This window comes from Coptis chinensis, chromosome 9 (assembly GCF_015680905.1).
Source record: "Coptis chinensis isolate HL-2020 chromosome 9, ASM1568090v1, whole genome shotgun sequence".
Taxonomy (NCBI): Eukaryota; Viridiplantae; Streptophyta; class Magnoliopsida; order Ranunculales; family Ranunculaceae; genus Coptis; species Coptis chinensis.
The window spans coordinates 34863487-34883561 of record NC_141464.1 but is presented as its reverse complement, the minus strand read 5'-3'; the positions used below and the strand labels follow the sequence as shown (position 1 = coordinate 34883561).

General features: G+C 44.2%; 3 protein-coding genes and 1 long non-coding RNA gene across 4 annotated transcripts; 3 read left to right on the top strand and 1 right to left on the bottom strand.

Annotated features, from left to right (window-relative positions):
* Positions 1-2173: 2173 nt before the first annotated feature.
* LOC147475721 (uncharacterized) lies at positions 2174-3877 on the top strand. Its single transcript, XR_015207210.1, has 4 exons — positions 2174-2728; positions 3072-3127; positions 3576-3649; positions 3757-3877. It is a non-coding gene; the product is annotated as an uncharacterized LOC147475721 (long non-coding RNA).
* A 558-nt stretch (positions 3878-4435) lies between these two features.
* LOC147475720 (uncharacterized) lies at positions 4436-6211 on the top strand. The gene is made up of 4 exons (XM_086585510.1): positions 4436-4551; positions 4693-5087; positions 5202-5557; positions 5732-6211. Exons 1-4 carry the CDS (start codon positions 4436-4438, stop codon positions 6209-6211), a joined length of 1347 nt encoding a protein of 448 aa, XP_086441636.1.
* A 207-nt stretch (positions 6212-6418) lies between these two features.
* Positions 6419-9419, top strand: LOC147475719 (uncharacterized). Its single transcript, XM_086585509.1, has 5 exons — positions 6419-6482; positions 7722-7830; positions 7896-8333; positions 8415-8640; positions 9087-9419. The coding sequence occupies exons 1-5, from the start codon at positions 6419-6421 to the stop codon at positions 9417-9419; spliced, it is 1170 nt and encodes a 389-aa protein (XP_086441635.1).
* Positions 9420-15368: 5949 nt separating this feature from the next.
* Positions 15369-16544, bottom strand: LOC147475718 (uncharacterized). The gene has a single exon (XM_086585508.1). It carries the CDS (start codon positions 16542-16544, stop codon positions 15369-15371), a length of 1176 nt encoding a protein of 391 aa, XP_086441634.1.
* Between the last annotated feature and the right edge of the window lie 3531 nt (positions 16545-20075).

Below are 20075 nucleotides of genomic sequence, written 5' to 3'. Positions count from 1 at the left end.
TAAAGAATTCAACGGTTGGAGCTGCATTTTAGTTCAAATAATTGAACGGCATATTTGTTTTTTTATGTCATTCAAGGTGTGTTTTTAAAAAAATTAATTATATATAGATTCCATTTCAATGACTTCTATTGCTACATTTGGATAGGTTGGTGGCCAACTGACTATATCTTTGCATAGACATAAATGGATGGAATTTTAAATCAGGATCATTTCATCTTAGTAGATCTACATAGCCGAAGCATTTGGCAACCCTTTTTTTGTGGATCTGTTAATACATTTATTGTGTTCCTATTGCCAACACTTCGACCTCTCAAATGGCATATTTTTTACTATGCACCGGTTGCTCTATGAATAGGCTTATTGTCACTGATACTATTGTTCTAGATACAAGACATTGGTTCGGGGGACCTGTTCAATAACTGGATTATGTTGTTAGTTATATTCAAACTTTAATATATACATTCTTCTAGGTCTCTCCAAAAGGATTTAGGATTATGTTGTTAGTTATATTCAAACTTTAATATATACATTCTTCGAGGTCTCTCCCAAAGGATTTAGGTTGGATGAATTAGTTACGTTGGTCACAATGAATTTGGCTTCACTTGGTTTGAACATCAATGACATATTGCTCATCATTCAGGTTTGGAAATGGTATTTGTGTGTTCGTATGAAATTTTCTTGGGGATTTATTTGTTACTGGTATTTGATCTAATGATCTCTTTTTATTTTGTACCGTGTGCATTCTATTGACGTGGAAACTTCTATACACCCACCTGTGAAAATAGGGAGCAGGTAATTATTTTTTTCGTTTAAGCCCTATCAGTGTTATCCTTACCTCTACCGACATGTTATCTTATTAAAAAAGTTCCATTGGTTGCATTGTTTATCTATTGTGCATGGAATCCTGGAGTTACTATATATCTTTACAATCAAGGAAGATAAAACATTTATAGGATAGAAAAAGGAGGTAGAAAATACAGTTTAAGCATGTATCTGCTTAGATAGGTACAATTTATTGGTTTCTTTAATATATAATGGTTTTTATTGGTATTCTACGTCTGATGACTGCATTTGCAGACTTATAGATAGTAACATATTTTCAAATGCAGTGTTATTTTGGTACTTAAATCAACAGCCGATACTCAATGGTCTTGATATGATTGATCAATATTAAACTAATTGCCAAGGCATTCTCTTAGGCAATTGTAAGTCCCAGTTCTCATTTCATGTGTCATATGTTGATTGTTTTCATCATACACTGCACTAACCATGGTTTCTTTTGGTTATACTGAAATAAATATTAGGTATGTACTCACTTCCGTGGGAAAATATAGTGTTATTAACAAACTAATATTTTCATATCTTCCTCAACATCCTAGGTTGCACCAATATGGCACAGAATGCCTAACTCAAAAAGAATATGCTCGACGAAAGTGGCTATCCTTTTTGGTCGCAACTTATATGCTATCATAGAACGAGGGTTTCATATTGATACCAGAAGGATCATTGCACAATCCAGCCATGGTAATGAAGTATCAGGTACTGCTCAATGTCGACTTTAGTTTTCATTTGCAGTGCACTAATAGAGGTAAGAATCGATGACTGAATTATTTTTTATTGTATCTTCTACCTTTTATCTTTAATGCACACTGTTATTTATAGTCTACTTACACACTTAGCTTTTAACCAACATTTCCTTACACTATGGTAAAAAATCAGGGATTGTAAATAACATATTAGTGCATATGCTTGATATGTGTAAGATAAACTAAAATAAGATGATTTGAGTAAACACCAGAATGTCACAGTATTGGTTTTAGAAGCTGATCTAATATTCTGTACCAATGCAGAAGATCAAGGATCTAATGATCAAATATTTGGTAAAAATGCAAAAGATCAAGGTTATACTAATGATTCTCAAACTTAGCACTCATTGTCCTTTCGTTGTTAAACTTCAAATCCAGAGTACAGACCACATTTGAAACTAAAAATTACAACAGAACCGTCATAAAGAATAGAAATATAATTATGCATTAAGTCTGAATTAGTTACCAGAACAAAAAAACTATTGGTTCTTATAAAGAAATACTATCTTTACATAGTAGTTACCTAATGAATGATGATTTAGTGCTATGTAACTCCCAGGATAATTAGACTTATATATAGTCCTAGACTCCGAGATAATTAATAAAATTATTCAGTAATAGTGTGGTTCAACTTCAGTATAATGTAGTACTCTGAAAGTCTAATGGTGACAATTGTTGCAGGTTCATTACTCTGAAAGTCTAATGGTGACAATTGTTGCAGGTTCATTGACCAACCAATTATGATGAAGTTATGTCTAGCGCAGCTAATTTATTTGAGTCTCGCCAAGATGGGTTCTACACTACACACCAAACCCTTATTCTACTTGCAAAATTGAACGAACACCAAGTCACGAAGGTTTAAAACTAGGCAATGAGCATGTTATTGTGTGAACAAAGCCTGAAGTGGACCAGACCAATGAATAAAAGAAAGGATGAAAATGCGTGCACCAAGAAAGTTTTACACCCCATACGAGGTTATGGAATTAACCCTCTTTTATGTGTACTTGAATTTTAAGCAGCATATTTTGGATTAAAATCTGTAACTAACTAACCACTCATTTAGGTCATTGTAGAAGTTGTTCAAGTCTGAATCTGCTGATCACACAACAAAGTGCTTCTTTTGCATTAGCGCATGTGTTGTTGTAAGTAAAGATTAGAGATTCTACTTTCTAGACCAATTTTTCAGACCCCATATTGACCTCTTAGAAAGAAAAAAAAGGAAGCTCATATTGCAGTCGGTAGCCGATACTTGCTCCCGGCCCTATCACGTGCGTAGCACGTGCCCTTTACTAGTATTCTATATTAACAATACAAAGCAGTGTAGGGCCCCCATCCTACGGCTCTAACAACGTTTTCTCGACTTGTTACATGGACAATCTAACTCATACCGGACCGTGTGCTACTTTACACATCAACATCTGCCCTTGTTAGATTTAATTTAATCTAACTCTCCCAACCGTCTCTCTCTCTTCTCGCTCTCTTTAGCTTTCAGTTGATGCCGCTCCCTCGCTCTCTCTCTCTATCACAGCTCTGCTCATCAGGTAAGAAGCTATTTTTCATCAAACAGAACTAGATATTGGTGTTTAAACCAAAAAACCAATATTGGGTCAACTTTTTCCCTATTTTTCCTCACTCAAATGTTTCTAACCCCTTCCCCATTTTGTCTATTTCACTTTCTAACTCCTTTATTCTATGCATGAAAATGACCCATCAATTTTTTTCTACCAAAAGGACCCACCTTTTAGATTTACCCCCACAAGCTTGAATTTTTAATGTTAAAAACTTGCATTTTGTCAAGCTGCAAAGATGTCAGTCCTATCTTTTTCTTTGTTCTTTATAACATGTAGTAGTAGTGTTTAATTTGGCTTTATCTTATGTTCTATTAAAAAGTAACAATACCCTTTTCATCTTTCATTTCAGGTGTTGATCCTAGCTAATCCTTCTTGAATTTTACATGTACATGTGGCCTAATTCTTTGACTTTCGCAAGTTTGCTTTTGTGGAGCCTACACATTCAACGCCACCCCGTAAGGTCTGAATCTTCAGCCACCTTGTGCCTTCCAGGTCTTACTTCAGTCACCTTATAACTTACTATCTATACATCATTGCTTTGATGCATTGCAATTAAGTCTATTATTTATTTGTTTATTTTATATTTCTTAATTATTCAGCGCCCAACGGATGACATTCCTCCCTCTCTTCAACTATAATCTGGTGCTCAGGTCAGCTTCGAATTGAACTTCTCCTATTAATATTGTCAATGTGTTTTATTCTATCATTGTCTACGATAATTTCTCTACCAATCTGTATTATAGTGTCTATCGTGTTACTATAAAGCTCTTACTTTTTGTCTCCTTTTTTTATTGATTTTTTTTTTTTGAAATTTCAAATTGTTGTCACTACTCCAACACATTTATAGCTATTATTATATAGATTTTCATATTGTTTCCTTTGCTATAACGTGTTAGAAGGGAACCAGAAAAACACCTTAAACAAAATGATAACTCGCGTTGTTTGTTCTCACAATCTACCACACCAGTCATACCCAGTTTCCAGCGGCTGCCCAGGTCCTCACAAAATATCCTTCCTCCAAATCTACGTACTCTGCCTCAAGCTGTGAGATGCCCAACTTACCATAGCCCTATTACACCTATTCCTAGATTCGAGCTACTCACTTCCTCTAAATCTCTTCAATGAGTCGTGGGACATCTTAATCCTGTAAGGCTATTTACAGATGTCCTCCCATCACATGCTCAGACTGATTCTGCAATGGGTCACCAAAATGCAAGGTATTTAAATAGGCAATTATTTGTTACCTGTATGATCTTGACTTTTACAGTAAACTCTTACATGTATTCTCTACAGTGTATGCCCCCCTCTGAGTCTTCAACCTCATTATTACTTCACGCGATACCACAGCCAACAACATCAAATGGTGCTTCAACATCACATCGCCAAAATGCAAGGTATACGCCTATTCTTATCGAAACATTGATCATTATTTGCACCTTCATCTAATTTGCTGACACATTAATATAGATTATGTAGACAACAACCACTATATTTGCACCTTAGTCAACTTTGCTGACACGTTCGTTATTATGTAGACAACAACCACTACAAGATACCGTTCAATATGATGGAAATGATGACATAACAGATGATAAAGATGATGTACTTCCTTCTAAAGTTCTTAACAGTCCAATTGAACAAGAACGTCACTCCTTAGGGGAAATGAATGTTCAGTGTCCTTTCTGTCATGCACCTCATTGGAAAGATGAACGGTTGGGTAGATCGTTGCTAGCAAATCCTCGGTTTGGGACTTGCTGTTTGCAAGGGAAAATAAAAATGCCTCCATTGCAGACATTGTCTGCTGCTTTTAAAGCTTTGTACGAGGGAGATGATCACAAGTCAAAGTCTTTTCAAAAGTACAAAAGACAATACAATCATGCATTTGCATTTACAAGTATAGGTGCTGATGAACATGTCTTTGTTGGTCGAGGTCCACGAACTTTCACTATACATGGAGAACTACGACACTGAACAAGAGCTCTTATTCTCGATCCAGGTAGACATACAACATACTCTCAACTCTATATTTATGATCTAAGTGCAGCATTGGATATTCGACTGCTTCGAAATCCTAATATGGATGTAGATATTCTTAGGATCCTACACGAAACTATGCTCCAATATAACCGATTCTCTAACACTTTCCTCCATGCATACGAGGTTCTTAGACTAGCTTCTGTTGGGAATGATGAAAATCTCAATATCCATGCTTATTTGCATTACAGTGTGGCCACTGACAAACGCCGCTACAACTTGCCATCAGCTAATGAGATTGTTGTTATTTTACCCGGAGATGGCAGTGAGCGGGACAGTATGCGAGACATTGTGATTTATCTTAAAGGGGGAACTGAATTTGTTGATATCAATGAGTGTCATCCAGCTTACTTACCTTTACACTATGTGTTAATGTTTCCTTGTGGAGAGCTTGGGTGGTCACCAGATCTAAGGCGTTTGGACCCCTCAACTTCAACCACCACTACTGACCGCCTCACACAAATGGACTTCTATTCTTACCTGCTATTTTAGCGCCCCAATGAATATTCTTCTATTCTGCAAAGGAAAAAACTGTTTCAGGAATTCTTAGTTGATGCATGGGCTGCTACTGAACAAAATAGATTACGGTACTACATATTTAGGCAAGATGTACTTTGTGCTGAATTCTATCAAAATCTCACTAATGTCCCAGTAGAAACCTTAAATCTAGATCAAGTTGGAAGGCACGTAGTTCTACCAGCATCATACATCGGCAGTCCAAGGCATATGTTTGAGATATTCCAGGACTCAATGGCTATAACTCGGTTCAACAACCATCCAGATATATTCCTCACCACGACTGCGAACCCGCATTATGAGGAAGTTATTAAGGCCTTGCAGAAAAACGAAACTGCTACTGATCGATCGGAAGTGGTAGCCCGTGTGTTTAAACTAAAGCGAAAAGCTTTAATGAGAGAGATAAGAGACAAGGGTGTGCTTGGTATTGCTGTTGCACATGTTTACACAATTGAATTTCAGAAACGTGGTCTACCACATATGAATGCCCTTATATATCTTTGACATCAAGACAAAATTTGTGTGCCTGCTCAGGTTGACCGCATTGTTTGTGCTGAATTTTCTGATCTAAATATCAACTGAAATTGTTCCAAGATCATTATCAAATGTATGGTTCATGGGCCATGTGGATTAAAAAATCCAAGTTGTCCATGTATGGTAAATAGGCATTGCAAAAGTCAGTATCCCCGTGCTTTCGAAAATGTTACGACCATGGATAAGAATGGATATCCTATCTGCCGTCGTCATGACACTGGTGAAGTTTTAGCTAGTGGTGGTAACTTCAAAAGAGTTTGTTTTAAAAGTGAGGTTCATCCTAAATTGTTTAGAGTTTGAGTGTGAGAGATGTGAAGAAGAAAGGTAGACTCTTGTATGGATTAGATTGGTTCTAAGCTAATGAAAACATTGAAAGCCTTAGTTGTTGGTATTGAAATGACTTGAAAATATTGAAAGAAAGATTGATTAAAACTTAAAATAAGAACAACAAGATAAGATTGAAGATTGAAATAAGAACAAGTAAATAACAAGTTTTGATTGAAAGGAAATAAAACAAACAATAAAGTAAAAACTTGAATTGAAAAACTACACAAGAAATTAAACAAACCAAATGGTTTGGATCCTAAGACAATGGATGGTTTCTCTCTCCCTTACTTTTGGGTTATATACCCCTACTTTTGCCTTTTATAGATTTGCCCTTCTCCATTACAAATTAGACACCTCACACTTCACTTTTGCTTTTGCTTTTGCTTTTGTTTTTTGGTTTCTTCTTGACCAAGGTAGGTTTTAGGAGAATGTCATATTTTTTAGATAAGGGCATCCATCTGTGGTCTTTTGAATTGAGGGCTTTAACTTTTGACTTTGACCGTTGACTTTAACTTTTTTAGCACTTTTCCATAGCAGCTTATGGTCTTCATAATAAGCATGATTAAGGCTCCTTTTGGTGCTAAGACGCAGCTTTTATGATAAGTGGTCTGAAATACTCCTTAACCTGGAAAAGGCAATAAAAGCTATGAGTTGTCTTTTCGTTAAGCGTAAAAAAGGTTATAATGCAGCAATATACGGGTAATAAAACGCACATTTGGGAGCTAATCAACTGGTAAGAAATATTATGTTAGAGGGCATGAAGTTGATAATAGGGATGTTGTTCCATCCAATCCTTATCTTTCTAAGATGTTCGATTGCCATATTAATGTCGAAGTTTATGCCGGGATACATTGTGTCAAATACATTCACAAGTACATATTCAAAGGACACGACAGGATAACAGTGGTGTTCAATGACTTGGATGAGATACAACAATATTTAGATGCATGATATATCGGGCCACTTGAAGCGGTTTGGAGGTTGTTCTGGTTTTCTCTTCACCAAGAGAAGCCGTCTGTTGTGAGATTAGCATTTCATCTCCCTGGAATGCACTGAGTAGTTTACAATCCTAATGAATCAACAGATGTTATTCTCTTAAGGGCTTAGCAACAAAAGTCAACTCTAACTACATTTTTCGAGCGGTGTGCTTCAGATCCTGATACACGGGAGCTTACATATCAAGAATTTCCTGAACATTATGTTTGGAGTAAAAGGTGGCATAGATGGACAAAAAGTACTCAAGCACTTGCTATTGGCAGAATGTACTTTGCAAGTCCTAACTCTGGTGAGCAGTTTTATATGTGATTACTTCTAACTATTGTAAAAGGCCCGCAATCTTTGATGATCTAAAGAGAATTGGAAATGGTCCTATGCTTCCTACTTTCAAAGAAGCGTGTGTTATGCATCAACTTCTTGAAGATGACAAAGAATGGGTGCAATGTTTACAAGAGGCTGCAATCATGCAAACTGGGTATCAACTTCGTCGACTTTTCTATATTATTCTCACAGAGTGCAATCTGGTGCAACCCGAAGCCTTATGGAATGAATTTTGCGAAAGCATTTGTGATGACCTCCCACACAAGCTTCAAACCATGTTCTTCATTCCTCATCCTACAGATGCCCAAGTACAAGATTATGGCTTATTTCTCCTAAATGATATTCTCTACAAGTCAGGTGATAGAACTCTTGCTCATTTTCCTACAATACCACTCCCAGTTAGAAATTGGAGCTTAGTCGTTGGGAACAGACTTATATGGGAGCAAAGGCAATTTCAATTTGGCCCACACAATAAAGAGGAACATGCCAATGCCATCCACTTAAATGCTTAGCAACACTTTGCATATAGTGAAGTGACAGATTCAGTAGCTCATAATAGTAGACGACTATTTTTCTTGAATGTAGCAGCCGGCACAGGAAAAACTTTTGTTTACAACACCATTATTGCTACGTGTCGTACTCAAGGACACATTGCTATTATGGTGGATTCATCCAGAATAGCTTCTTTACTATTGGCAGGTGGTCGGACTGCTCACTTAACCTTTTGCATCCCATTAGATATTATGGATAACTCTGTATGTGGATGTGGGTGTGGGTTCAGTAAGTGTTCACCACAAGTAGAATTATTCAAACAAGCTAACCTAATCATATAGGATGAGGTCCCGATGCAAAACAAGTTCTATTTGGGAAGCTGTTGATCGCACACTTCATGATATTCGAGACAATGACAACCCATTCATGGGGATTACTGTAGTTCTTGGTAGTGACTTCCGTCAATGCCTACCAGTTATACCCAAGGGGCCCGAGAGCAAATTGTTCGTTCTTCCTTGTGATACTCTTTTCTTTGGAATCACGTCAATGTTCTCACCCTGGTACAAAACATGAGATTAAAGCGTGGCACTTATGAGAATTTACTATTTGTAGAGTTCTTAACAAAGGTATGAACATTTCTGTCCTAATTTATAATATTCTTCTCTATTATAATTCTCATAATATTCTATGTCACATTTTATGTCATCAGGTTGGAAACGATCCTGAAGCGGTTATTGAGCTACCCTCAACGATCCATCATTGCATAAATCTTCAAGACCTGATTTCTGCTACTTATCCTCATTTGGTTGAAACTTCCACTGTCACCCCTGACTATTTAACTAAGCAGACAATTCTTTTTGCAAGAAATGATGATGTCAATGCCATTAATGCAGCAGCTTTACGTATGTTCTCAGGAGAAACTAGGACCTTTCTGGCTGCTGACAAGTTGGATGAGGTAGATGCAAATAATCCAAGAAATATTAATCAGTATCCAAATGAGTACCTAAACTCACTTGATCCCACGGGTCTGCCACCATTTTGACTCAAGCTAAAAAAGGGTTGTCCAATAATGTTGCTGCGCAATATTGCCTCCAAAGATGGGTTATGCAACGGGACTTGCTTGATGGTGTTGCAATGTCAACCACACATTATTTGAGCTAGAATTCTTACAGGTGAAAAATTGGGTAACCGTGTATTTATTCCAAGGATCTCTTTGTCACCATCCTCTTCAAATTGTCATTTCAATATGACAAAAAGACAATTTCCTATCCGTTTGGCTTATTCCATGACTATAAATAAATCACAAGGACAATCCATGAAGTTTGTGGGAATCGATCTTCGAACTGAAGTTTTCAGCCATGGCCAGTTATATGTGGCATTATCCAGGTGAACTTCCGCTGCCCGCATAAGTATTCTTCTACCTCCAAACGCTGAAAAGCTTACTACAAATGTCGTATACCCTGAATTCTTACTTTAAGCATTTGTCAGGTCAGTGCATAAGTAGTTTATTTTCCTTATTATTAGTTTTATTTTCTTTTCATGGTTGTTTATATTTACTTATTCAAAAAAAAACAGGCGAGGTTCTATCCAAACTTCCTGCACATCATGGTTTCCTTCTTCGACTGTTATTGGTAGTGTCGAATGAGGTTCAAGTTAGTGCCAAATACGCGTCGAGTTTGTCTGTGCCAGTCGAGGATCCTTCAAACCAAACCAAGCACTGTACTTAGAGGAGTCTGTATGAACACCTCTTACAACCTCTAATGTTCTATGTCCTAATACTCTCCTCCTCCTCTTTTTTCTCTCTCCCTCCTTTTTTTCCTCCCTCCCTCTTTTTCTTCCTCTCTTTCTTTTCTCCACTATTCCTCTTTATACTTCCCTCTTTTCCTTCCTAGCCGTTGATCCCCCTTTATCCTTTGGTCCATCTTGGCACACCTGTATTTTTAGGTTTCCGCGGCCCCGCTCTCATGCCCCCCGTTCCTCTCTTGTTAAGCTGCCTCCCCTTTGAATCTGACCGCATTGTTCTATCACATGCTATCGTACGACTCTTCCACTTTTGCAGAACCACGGCCCAGATACGGTGCTTCGCTCCCTCCGGTTTTATGTTACCTCGGGCTGGCAGACAGGTCATCTTCATAGCCTAAAATGGGGTTGACACAAATGCCCCCTCTCGGTCCGCGGATCCAATCGAATTCGTGGGCCGAGACTGCCTCGCTGTCATACCATCACGCTGTCTTGTCACCCATCAAACACTCGAATCTTTCTGACCTTCACGCTGCCTGCTGCTCGAACCACTAGATCCTGGCCACGTGTCCCTAGGCACGTGTCCTGCGGCGTATGCCTATCTAGCCCTGCTTCCTCGTTTCTCGCGATGCCACGCGTTTGTTCCTCAATGGCCTTCCTTTTCACATGCGCCTCCCTCCTTTTACCATTTTGCCCCTGACTACTCGAATCCCGCCCAAAGCCTTTATTTTGCACTTCTTCCTCTCCTTGACTCCTCACTTCTCACTCTTCAAAATGTCCCTTCAACTCTTGTCTTCTCCAGTTTCTTGCGTTTTCTTGCGTCTCCAAACTATTCCTCACACCTGCCATTTCATCTCCGGTGAGGTTTCCTTCGCATATCTCATTCGCTACACGCACGGAACGTCTCCTCGACTCAGGTTTGCGCTCCTCCTTCTCCGTTTCTTTTCCTTGGTATTGTAAGTAGGTGGGTCATCATTTTCATTCTCTCTTTATTTTTCTTTGTTCTGGTTTTGCCCATTCAGACAACCATCCCTTTCTTTCCGCTGCTCCACCATCTCTCTTGCCCGCCGCACAGTCTATCTGGTTCACCCTACGCTGGTGTCATGTCTGGCTCCGACCCTGGCGGATCCTCCGCCGCCGGATCTACTAGATATGTGTCCCCGACCTCCCGATCATCTGACTCTATGGCGGGATAGGGATCTTTCGGTCCCTCCGCGGATCACCCAGAATCTATTTCCACAGAATCAACCCTTGGGGCTGCTGTTCCATCCACCTCAGGTAGACCTTCTGCACTGCCTCCTCCTCCATCCCACTGCCGCAGACCTAATCTGGCCGCGGTAAGGGCGGCCTATGACATCCCCGAGGATGTAGTCCTGGAACATGTGCCTGGGGTCACCCATTTCCCTCATCTAGTGCCGCCGCGGCCAAGGTTCCTGGTAGCAACCGTGGGGCAAATAGTGGCTGGTCTCCACTTCCCTTTATCCTTGCTAGATGTTGCAGTCTGCAACCATTTCAACATTCCACCGTGTCAAGGCATCGGTAACTTCTGGCGAATCATGTACGCTGCCAACTACTACAATACCACGAATATCCCTCGCATTTCCCTTCAAGACGTCATTTCCCACTATTTTATCAAGAAGAGCACCAAGCTCGGGAGCGTGGGGTACCAATCCTTCTGCTTGCGTCCGCAAAAGAAGTCTTTCGTTATCCGCGTCACCTCCTCCGATAAGGCCTGGCATCACTATCCCCTCTACGTGTCTGGGAACTACCTCTTCGTCGCTCTTCCCCCTGAACTGTCTTTGAGGCACTCCCATTTTATCCGCCACGGTGAGTCGCGTCGAATGCTTTGTTGGTTTCCTTTACTATCATCCCCTTGACATATCTCTATCTTCTCTTTTCAGGTTGGAACCTGGATTCCCACTCCCAGATCTACACTGGTGTCCCCTCGGAGATTTTCACCAAACTCCGCAGCCTAGGGGAAAGCCAGTGCGACGTCCTCGGCATCGACCCCGACAAAGGGAGTCCACTCCTCCGAGATCCATCCCTGAAAGATATTGGTAAATACCGCGGCCCTCTATACCTTTTGCCCCCGCCAAAAGAGAGGAAACCCAAATCGTCTCCGCCCAAGAAACGGAAGGCGAAACCCACCACTCATCGGTCCTTTGGGTACACCACCAAGATCTCTAGCAGTCAAACACTAGCCCGCAAGGCCGCAACCTTTCAGCCACGTAAGCCCTCCAGTGGTTCTTTCCACAGTTCCCTCTGCTACTGCCCCTAGATCCTACTCTTCCATAGCTGACTGGGACGACGATTTTGCTCCCCCTGCAGGCACTTCTGACAACATGGACGTCACCAAACTCAAGCTATGGGACAGTGATTCCGATGGCGATGCGCCCGCCAATGCAGCCGTCGAGGGCCCTCTTGCTAAGAAGGCCAAGACTAAGACTACCCCTCCCACCATCCTCCCTCATCCATCCTCCCACCGGGCTTTAGTAAAGCTTATCCAGATCCTCCTTTCAAAGCCGGGGACCGCGATGTCACCACAGCGCGTGGGGACTCTGCGATGTCATAACCCGGATGGTGGCTGGATAACCCCCTCTTCTTCCCTCTTCTTCCCCCATCTCCCTAGGGACCAGGTGTACGGGGATTCTGGCTCCTTCGCTTCTCACCGAGCAGCGATCTATACAGGCTGGGAACGGGTACACATCTCATCTATCTCTTTCCTTTCTTCCCTATTCCTTGTCCTCTAACCTGACTTGTATCTTCAGCTGAGCCTGGACGTGGGCTATGTGATTCGTGGCCTAACCAGTACCTTGGAGGCATTTGACTCTGTGAAAGCCGAGATTCACGGGCTTAATGGGTGGAAAGCAAAATGTGCCCAACTTGAGAAGGAGAGGGATGAGGCTCGTCTCGCTGCCCTCAGACACCACAAGGAGTTCCAGCGCTCCGAGGAAGTCTATAAGGATTACGTGGTAGGTGTCGCGTCTCAGCTTGAAAATCAGAGGAAGGCCGATAAGGCCGCCGCCCAGGCTGACTTGGAGCAGTCGCTGAAAGGAGCCGCTGAACACTTCAAGGTCCTTGCTGCCAAAAAGATATCCCGGGAACTGAAGCAACAGCTGGAAGCTCTTACTGCCGCCGGGCGTCTTCTCCCTGACCCACCTCCTGCTTTGATTTCAACTGATCCCGCTCCCGTATCCCCTACTCCTGAGACGAAGACCGCCGCCCCTCCTGTGGTGTCTTCTTCCCCTATCAATGTGGATGGATCCGCTGACGGGACGGAGAAGGGTGGTTTGCCATCTAATGCCTCGGGCGAGCAGCAATGAAGTGGACCTAAGTTTCTTTTTGTTTGTTGGCCAAGCCATTTGCATTATATGTATCTGATATTTTGATACTTCAACTTTTTAGTTTCACCCCCTGGGTTTGGATTTCTGGGTACTCCCAGCAGACCGTAGTGGGTCCCTGTTTCAGTGTTGCTTATGTCTTGTGCAAACTCTTAGTAATTTAAGTGTTCCTTTTCCGTATTGTGTTGCCACCCCTCCTTTTTTTTTCTCTTTCGTTACTGCCTTGATTTCACCGCAGCGTTTGTCTCTGCCCCCTTTGCTTGGGTGTCGTAGGAGGCCGTTGAGCATGCTGGCCGTGGAGATATTGGGGGTAGCTGAGCATGCTCGAGCCACTCAGCTTGCCCCCAAGTTGATTGAGGAGATGTTGAGGGCCGCCGAGTAAGCCCGGGCCACTCAGCAGGCCCTCAAGTTGGCCGTGGAGATGTTGGGGGTAACCGAGCACGCCCGAGCCACTCAGCTTGCCCCCAAGTTGATTGAGGAGATGTTGAGGGCTGCTGAGTAATCCCGGGCCACTCAGCGGGCCCTCAAGTTGACCGTGGAGATGTTAGGAGTAGCTGAGCACGCCCGGGCCACTCAGCTTGCCCCCAAGTTGATTAAGGAGATGTTGAGGGCCGCCAAGTAAGCCCGGGGCACTCAGCCGGCCCCTCAAGTTGACCGTGGAGATGTTGGGAGTAGCCGAGCACACGCCAGGCCACCTTTGCCCCCCAAGTTGATTAAGGAGATGTTGAGGGCCGCCAAGTATGCCCGGGCCACTCAACGGGCCCTCAAGTTGACCGTGGAGATGTTGGGGGTAGCTGAGCACGCCCGGGCCACTCAACTTGCCCCCAAGTTGATTAAGGAGAGGTTGAGGGCCACCGAGTTTGCCCGGGCCACTCAGCGGGCCCTCAAGTTGGCCGTGGAGATGTTGGGGGTAGCGGAGCATGCCCGGGCCACTTAGCTTGCCCCCAAGTTTATTAAGGAGATGTTGAGAGCCGGCAAGTAAGCCCGAGCCACTGAGCATGCCCCCAAGTCCACTACACATTCCATCATTGATGTAAAACCCCTTATCCGCTGCTCCTAGCTTAACACACGTGAACGAATGCACATTCATCAGATGGGAAAAATTGATTATCGCTTTCATTACCACAATAGCAAATTCAAAATAGCATTACAAAGCTTGAATGAAGCAAATACAATTTTCTTTAATTGAAAGTACTCATAGTACAAATTACTCGTGAAATTTTTTCAGCATCCGGATGTTCCACGGCCACTTGATGCTCTCCCCTTGGGGTGTCTGCAGCTTGTAGGTTCCGGACGTCCCTGCCTCCACCACGGTGTAGGGTCCCTCCCAGTTGGGTCCCAATTTTCCATCTGTCTCCTTCTTCATGGCCGTGGTCACTCTCCGAAGCACCCGATCCCCCACACGGAATGTCCACGGCTTCACCCGTTTGTTATATTGTGTCTGCAACCTGCGGTGATACTCTTCCAACCTGTGAGATTCAGTTCCTCGGCCAGAAGTCTTTTGTTAACTCCTGCCTCTACAACCTTGGTTCTGGTCGTCGGGGCCACCATCTCTACTGGGATCACCGCCTCCACCCCGTAGGCCATTGAGAAGGGAGATTCCCTTGTAGAAGTCCGCGGCGTAGTGCGATACGCCCACAATACATGATTTAACTCCTCTACTCAACACCCCTTGCGCTCTTCAAGCTTTTTCTTTAAATTGTCCATGATCACCTTGTTGGAAGACTCAGCCTGACCATTCCCCTCAGGATTGTACAGGGCTGAAAAACCTTGTTTTACTCAATAGGCCTGGAGGAAGGCCTTCACTTTTCCCCCTGTGAACTGAGTCCCGTTGTCCGCGATAATAGTGTGTGATAGCCCAAACCGGCATATTATATTTTCCCACAAAAACTTTCTCACCTATTCCTCCTTTACCTGCTGCAAAGCCACGCCCTCAACCCATTTTGTAAAATAGTCAGTCCGCCTAGCATAAACCTCCGCTTTCCACTGGCCATGGGTAGGGGTCCAACAATATCCAACGCCCACATAGCGAATGGCCAAGGGCTGAAGACCTTGTGTAACGGTTTTGCAGGTGAGTGTATTAGCGGCGCAAAGATTTGGCACTTCCGGCATCTCTTGGCATACTCAGTCGCATCTCTCTTCATATGGGGCCAGAAGTACCCCTGAGATAGCAATCGATGAGCCGTTGTCCTCCCTGCCGAGTGGCTTCCACAGCCTCCTTCGTGAACATCTCCCAACACCTCTTGCGCCTGCTGCGGTCCCAGGCATCTCAGGGGTGGTCCGCTGACGTTCCTTCGATACAACTCCCTTTCTGTCAGAATGTACCTTCTTGACCTCTGTTCCATTCTCCTTTTCTCATCCTTGTCCCTGGTATCTATCCTCGACAAGTAACACTTGATAGGTTCCATCCGCCCCTGCTCTTGCTCGGTGGTCAAGCACACGTCTTCGTCCTCTGCGGTGCTTGGTACGCTTAGCACCCGGATTTCGATAGACCTCCCCTCTATCCCAGGAAGCACTGCGGCCACGTAAGCCAAAGCGTCGGCATGCCTATTATCTCCCCTACCTAGATGGGCAAAGCTAATTTTCTCAAACTTTTCTGCCCTTCTCTGCACCACCTCTAGATATTTTGCTATCCGAGGGCACCGTGCCACAAATCCCCCGTTAACTTGACATACTACCAAATTCGAATCTGAATACACTGTGAGCTCCTGCACACCCAAATCCCTAGCCAGATCCATCCCCGCTACTACTACCTCGTACTCAGACTCGTTGTTCGACGCCGCGAATCCTAGTTTCATTGACAACTCCAGGTGAGTGTTCTCGGGGGTGACCAGCACCACCCCAATTCCGTTCCCAGTATCCGTGGCTGATCCATCTGCAAATACCCTCCAACCATTTCGCATGTCCCACGGATCTAAGGGGTCGTGATTTTGGTCTGTCTCTTGTTCCATCACCATCTCTTCCCCCCAGGTGTGGTCCTCGGCCGGGAATTCAGCTAGGAATTCTGCCATTGCCTGAGCCTTTTTTGCGGTTCTGGCTTGGTACCCGATCTCATAAGAGCTAAGTAGCACGTCCCACTTCAACATTCTTCCTAATTTCTCGGCCTTTAACGCCTACTTGAGTGGCAAATTAGTCACCACCACCACCGAATGAGCGTCGAAGTATGGTTTCAACTTTAGTGCTAAGAAGACCAATGTCAGGGCATACTTTTCGATCCTACTGTACCTAGTTTCAACATCCAGCATGGTTTTGCTTTGGAAGTACACCGGCCTCTCTGCCTTCCCCACTATCCTTATCAACACTGAACTAATCGCACACTCTGATACCCCCAAATACAAGTACAGCTTTTCTCCCTACCCTGGCCGCGACAAGATCGGAGCCTTGCCCAAATATCCTTTCAATTCCTGGAACGCCCTTTCACATGCCTCGGTCCACTAGAAGTCGCTCGTCCTCCTTAACAATAGATACAAGGGCCGACACTTGTCCGAAGACTTGGATATAAACCTATTGAGAGCCGCGACCCTACCAGCGAGCCTCTGAACTTCCTTCACATTCTGCGGTGATGGCATCTCTATCAACGCCCTAATCTGATCTAGGTTCGCTTCTATGCCGCGATATGTGACTATATACCCCAGGAATTTCCTGGATGTCACCCCAAACGTGCATTTCTCTGGGTTCAGCATCAGCTTGTGTCTTCGTAATATGGCTTAACGCCTCTTTCAAATTCCTCAAATGTTCCTCTTCGGTCATACTTTTCTCTACCATATCATCTATATAAATTTCCATCTTCTCCCTAATTTTATCCTCGAACATCTTCTCTCCCACTCTCTGAAATGTGGCCCCAGCATTCTTCAGACCAAAAGGCATCCGGGTGTAGCAGTACGTCCCCCCTTCCACTATAAACGATGTCTTTTCTTGGTCAGGGCCATACATCACCACCTGATTGTAGCCCATTGACGCGTCCATAAATGAAAAGAACTTATATTCCACGGTTCGGTCCACCAGTTCGTCTATCCGCAGCATTGGGTAACAATCCTTTGGGCATTCCTTGTTGACATCTGTAAAATCTACGCACATTCTTACTTTCCTGTTCTTTTTAGGCACGGCTACCACATTGGACAACCATTCGGTGAACTTGCATTCGCGGATGATACCTGCATTTCTCAACTTCTGTACCTCCTCTCTAATTCCCTGTGCATACTGCGGCCTGACACTTCTCAGTTTCTGCTGGATCGAGCAGGCGCCATCCCGCATGTGCAATCTGTGGCATGCAAACTCTGGATCCAACCCTACCAACTCCTCGATCGACCATGCAAACATATCACTGTTCACAGTCAGCAAGGCAATCAGTTTCTCTCTCCACTCCTCTGCCAAACTGGCTCCAATGTTCACGAACTTCTCCTCCTCCGTTATTCCAATGTTTACAACCCCAACCTCGTCCATCGTCTTGCCCACGATGGACAGCCTCTTCTCTTCGGCCGCGATCTGTAATTGCTATGCCAGACCGTCCCCTGCTTCCAGTGCTCCCTTTCCAGGTGCGCGTACCAGACCCTTCGCCGCCACTTGGTGTAGGTTCTGTGCCGCGACCTGATCACCCCTTATCTCGTACATTCCTCCATTCATTGGGAATCGGATCACCTGGTAATACGTAGAAGGAACTGCCCTCATCTCATGAATCCATTTTCTTCCCAGGATCGCGTTGCATTGTGAGTTAGTATCCACCACCATAAACTTGGTGAAAATGGTCATTGGCCCCGCGGTCACCGGCAGTACTAGCTCCCCCACTGGCACAGTCATGCTGCCGTTGAACCCGAACAAATTAGTCCGCGGAGGCTTCATCTACTCCTTTTCTATTCCCATCTCTTCCAGTGCACCCTAAAACAGCAAATCCACTGAACTTCCGCATTCTATCAACACCCTCTTCACCATGTAATTTCCTATTGCTACGGTAACCACTAAGGCATCTTCGTGTGGCGAGCTCACTGACTCCAGATCCTTCTGTGTAAACTATACCCGGTCACTCCCTCTGCTACTTTCGGGAACTAGCCGCGGACCGCCAGAACCGTTTATCTGGCGGAGGTCGGGCGGTCCTTCTCACCTTATCCCGGTAAGCGTTCCTCCCCAGTGTTTCTCCGCTGAATATTACATTTATCGTGCCCAGGATTCTTGCTACGGTTGGGACCCTCTCGATCGGCTGAGCTTCTTTGACATGTTCTTTCAACTGTCCTCTCCCAATCATTCTTTCTACCAACCACTGTAAAGCAAAGCATTCGTTGGCCAGTAGCATGGATTCCTAAACTGATGGTATGCACAAAACGGCTTTCCTTCTATCTCCTTTGGCGAGCTCGGTGGCTCTTCGTAGTGCCGTTGTCCCTTGATCAGAGGCAAGATCTCCTCCAACGACTTGTTCAGCGGTGTCAAATCTATCTCGCGATATGGTTTTCTTTCCCTGTACTCCCGTCGAGCCTGGTCTCTGCCCCTCTCTACTCTCGGTATCTCCCTCCCGTAATTTCCTCTGTCCCTGGCCGCGGCCCTATCCTTATCTCTTCTGTCCTCCGCGGCCATGGCATGTATTGACTTGTCAGGCTTTTTGTGTTCCTTACTGTTCCTTCGCAGAATGTCCTCATACCTGATGTAACGTTCCACTTTCAAGTATAAAGCGTGTAGGGTGGTAACTTCAATCTTGGACACGGATTCATGTACTTGTGTCCCCTGCTTTAACCCGTGCTGGAATGCTATGACCGTGGTGCGTTCATCCAAATTCTCCACCCTAAGCGTTTCTTCCTTGAACCTGCACAGGAAGTCCCTGAGTGTCTCGGTGGACTTCTGTTTGACGTTAAAAAGGTCTGCTACGTCGACCACTCTCTTCTGCTGATGGATGAAGTGATTCACAAAGGCTTGTTTCAACTCCTCGAACCTCTTAATACTCCGCAACTCCAACCGATAATACCAATCAGATGCTCCTCCCTTCAGGCTGGCAGGGAAAATCATGCACCGGAGGCCATCGTACTTCGCCTCTTGCCACAATGGCATCTGCTGCCGAAAATGATGCAAATGGTCAGTCGGGTCTCCTTTCCCGTCGTAACTTTCAAACTGCGGCTGCGTGAATCTCTTGGGTACCTCCGCATTCCAGACCGAGTCCGCCAGAGGATTCTGGTGCAGGCTATCCACCACCTTTTTGGCCGCGCCATGTTTTTCCTGCTCCACCGCGCGGTTGGTTTCTCGGTCTCTTTTAATCATTTCTTTCACCATTTCCATGGTAATGCCTCCACCTCGGTTAGCCTCAACAGCCGTACGAGCCCCCTCACTTTGCACCTCCATTTCGCTTCCTGTCGGTGCGACTGTTTCCGCTCCCCCCTGGGTGTCTTCCCTTTCTCTCCTCAGCTCATCATTTTCTTCCCTAAGCCTGCCTATCTCCTCTTGAAGTAACCTGGTTGCCTCAGCCACTGAATCTTCGACTTCTTCTTCCCCCACCTCTATGTTTTCCACACTAGCTGTCTCGTTCTGTAAGGCCTCCTCCCTCGTCAGACTTCCTCTACCTCGTCCTCTACCTCTTCCTCTCTTAGCTGGAGCCATGCTTGACAACTTCCCGAATCGTGGACCTACCTCGTCCCCAC

Excerpts from the sequence above, each read along its gene's own strand:
- LOC147475720 (XM_086585510.1), top strand. The coding sequence starts at position 4,436 with ATGTATTCTCTACAGTGTATGCCCCCCTCTGAGTCTTCAACCTCATTA. Across the intron at positions 4,552-4,692 it reads TCACATCGCCAAAATGCAAG|ACAACAACCACTACAAGATA; the intron begins GTATACGCCTAT and ends GTTATTATGTAG. Across the intron at positions 5,558-5,731 it reads CTTACTTACCTTTACACTAT|GAATTCTTAGTTGATGCATG; the intron begins GTGTTAATGTTT and ends AAACTGTTTCAG.
- LOC147475719 (XM_086585509.1), top strand. The coding sequence starts at position 6,419 with ATGGATAAGAATGGATATCCTATCTGCCGTCGTCATGACACTGGTGAA. Across the intron at positions 6,483-7,721 it reads TGAAGTTTTAGCTAGTGGTG|ATCCTGATACACGGGAGCTT; the intron begins GTAACTTCAAAA and ends GGTGTGCTTCAG. Across the intron at positions 7,831-7,895 it reads GCACTTGCTATTGGCAGAAT|GCCCGCAATCTTTGATGATC; the intron begins GTACTTTGCAAG and ends CTATTGTAAAAG.
- LOC147475718 (XM_086585508.1), bottom strand. The coding sequence starts at position 16,544 with ATGTTGAAGTGGGACGTGCTACTTAGCTCTTATGAGATCGGGTACCAA.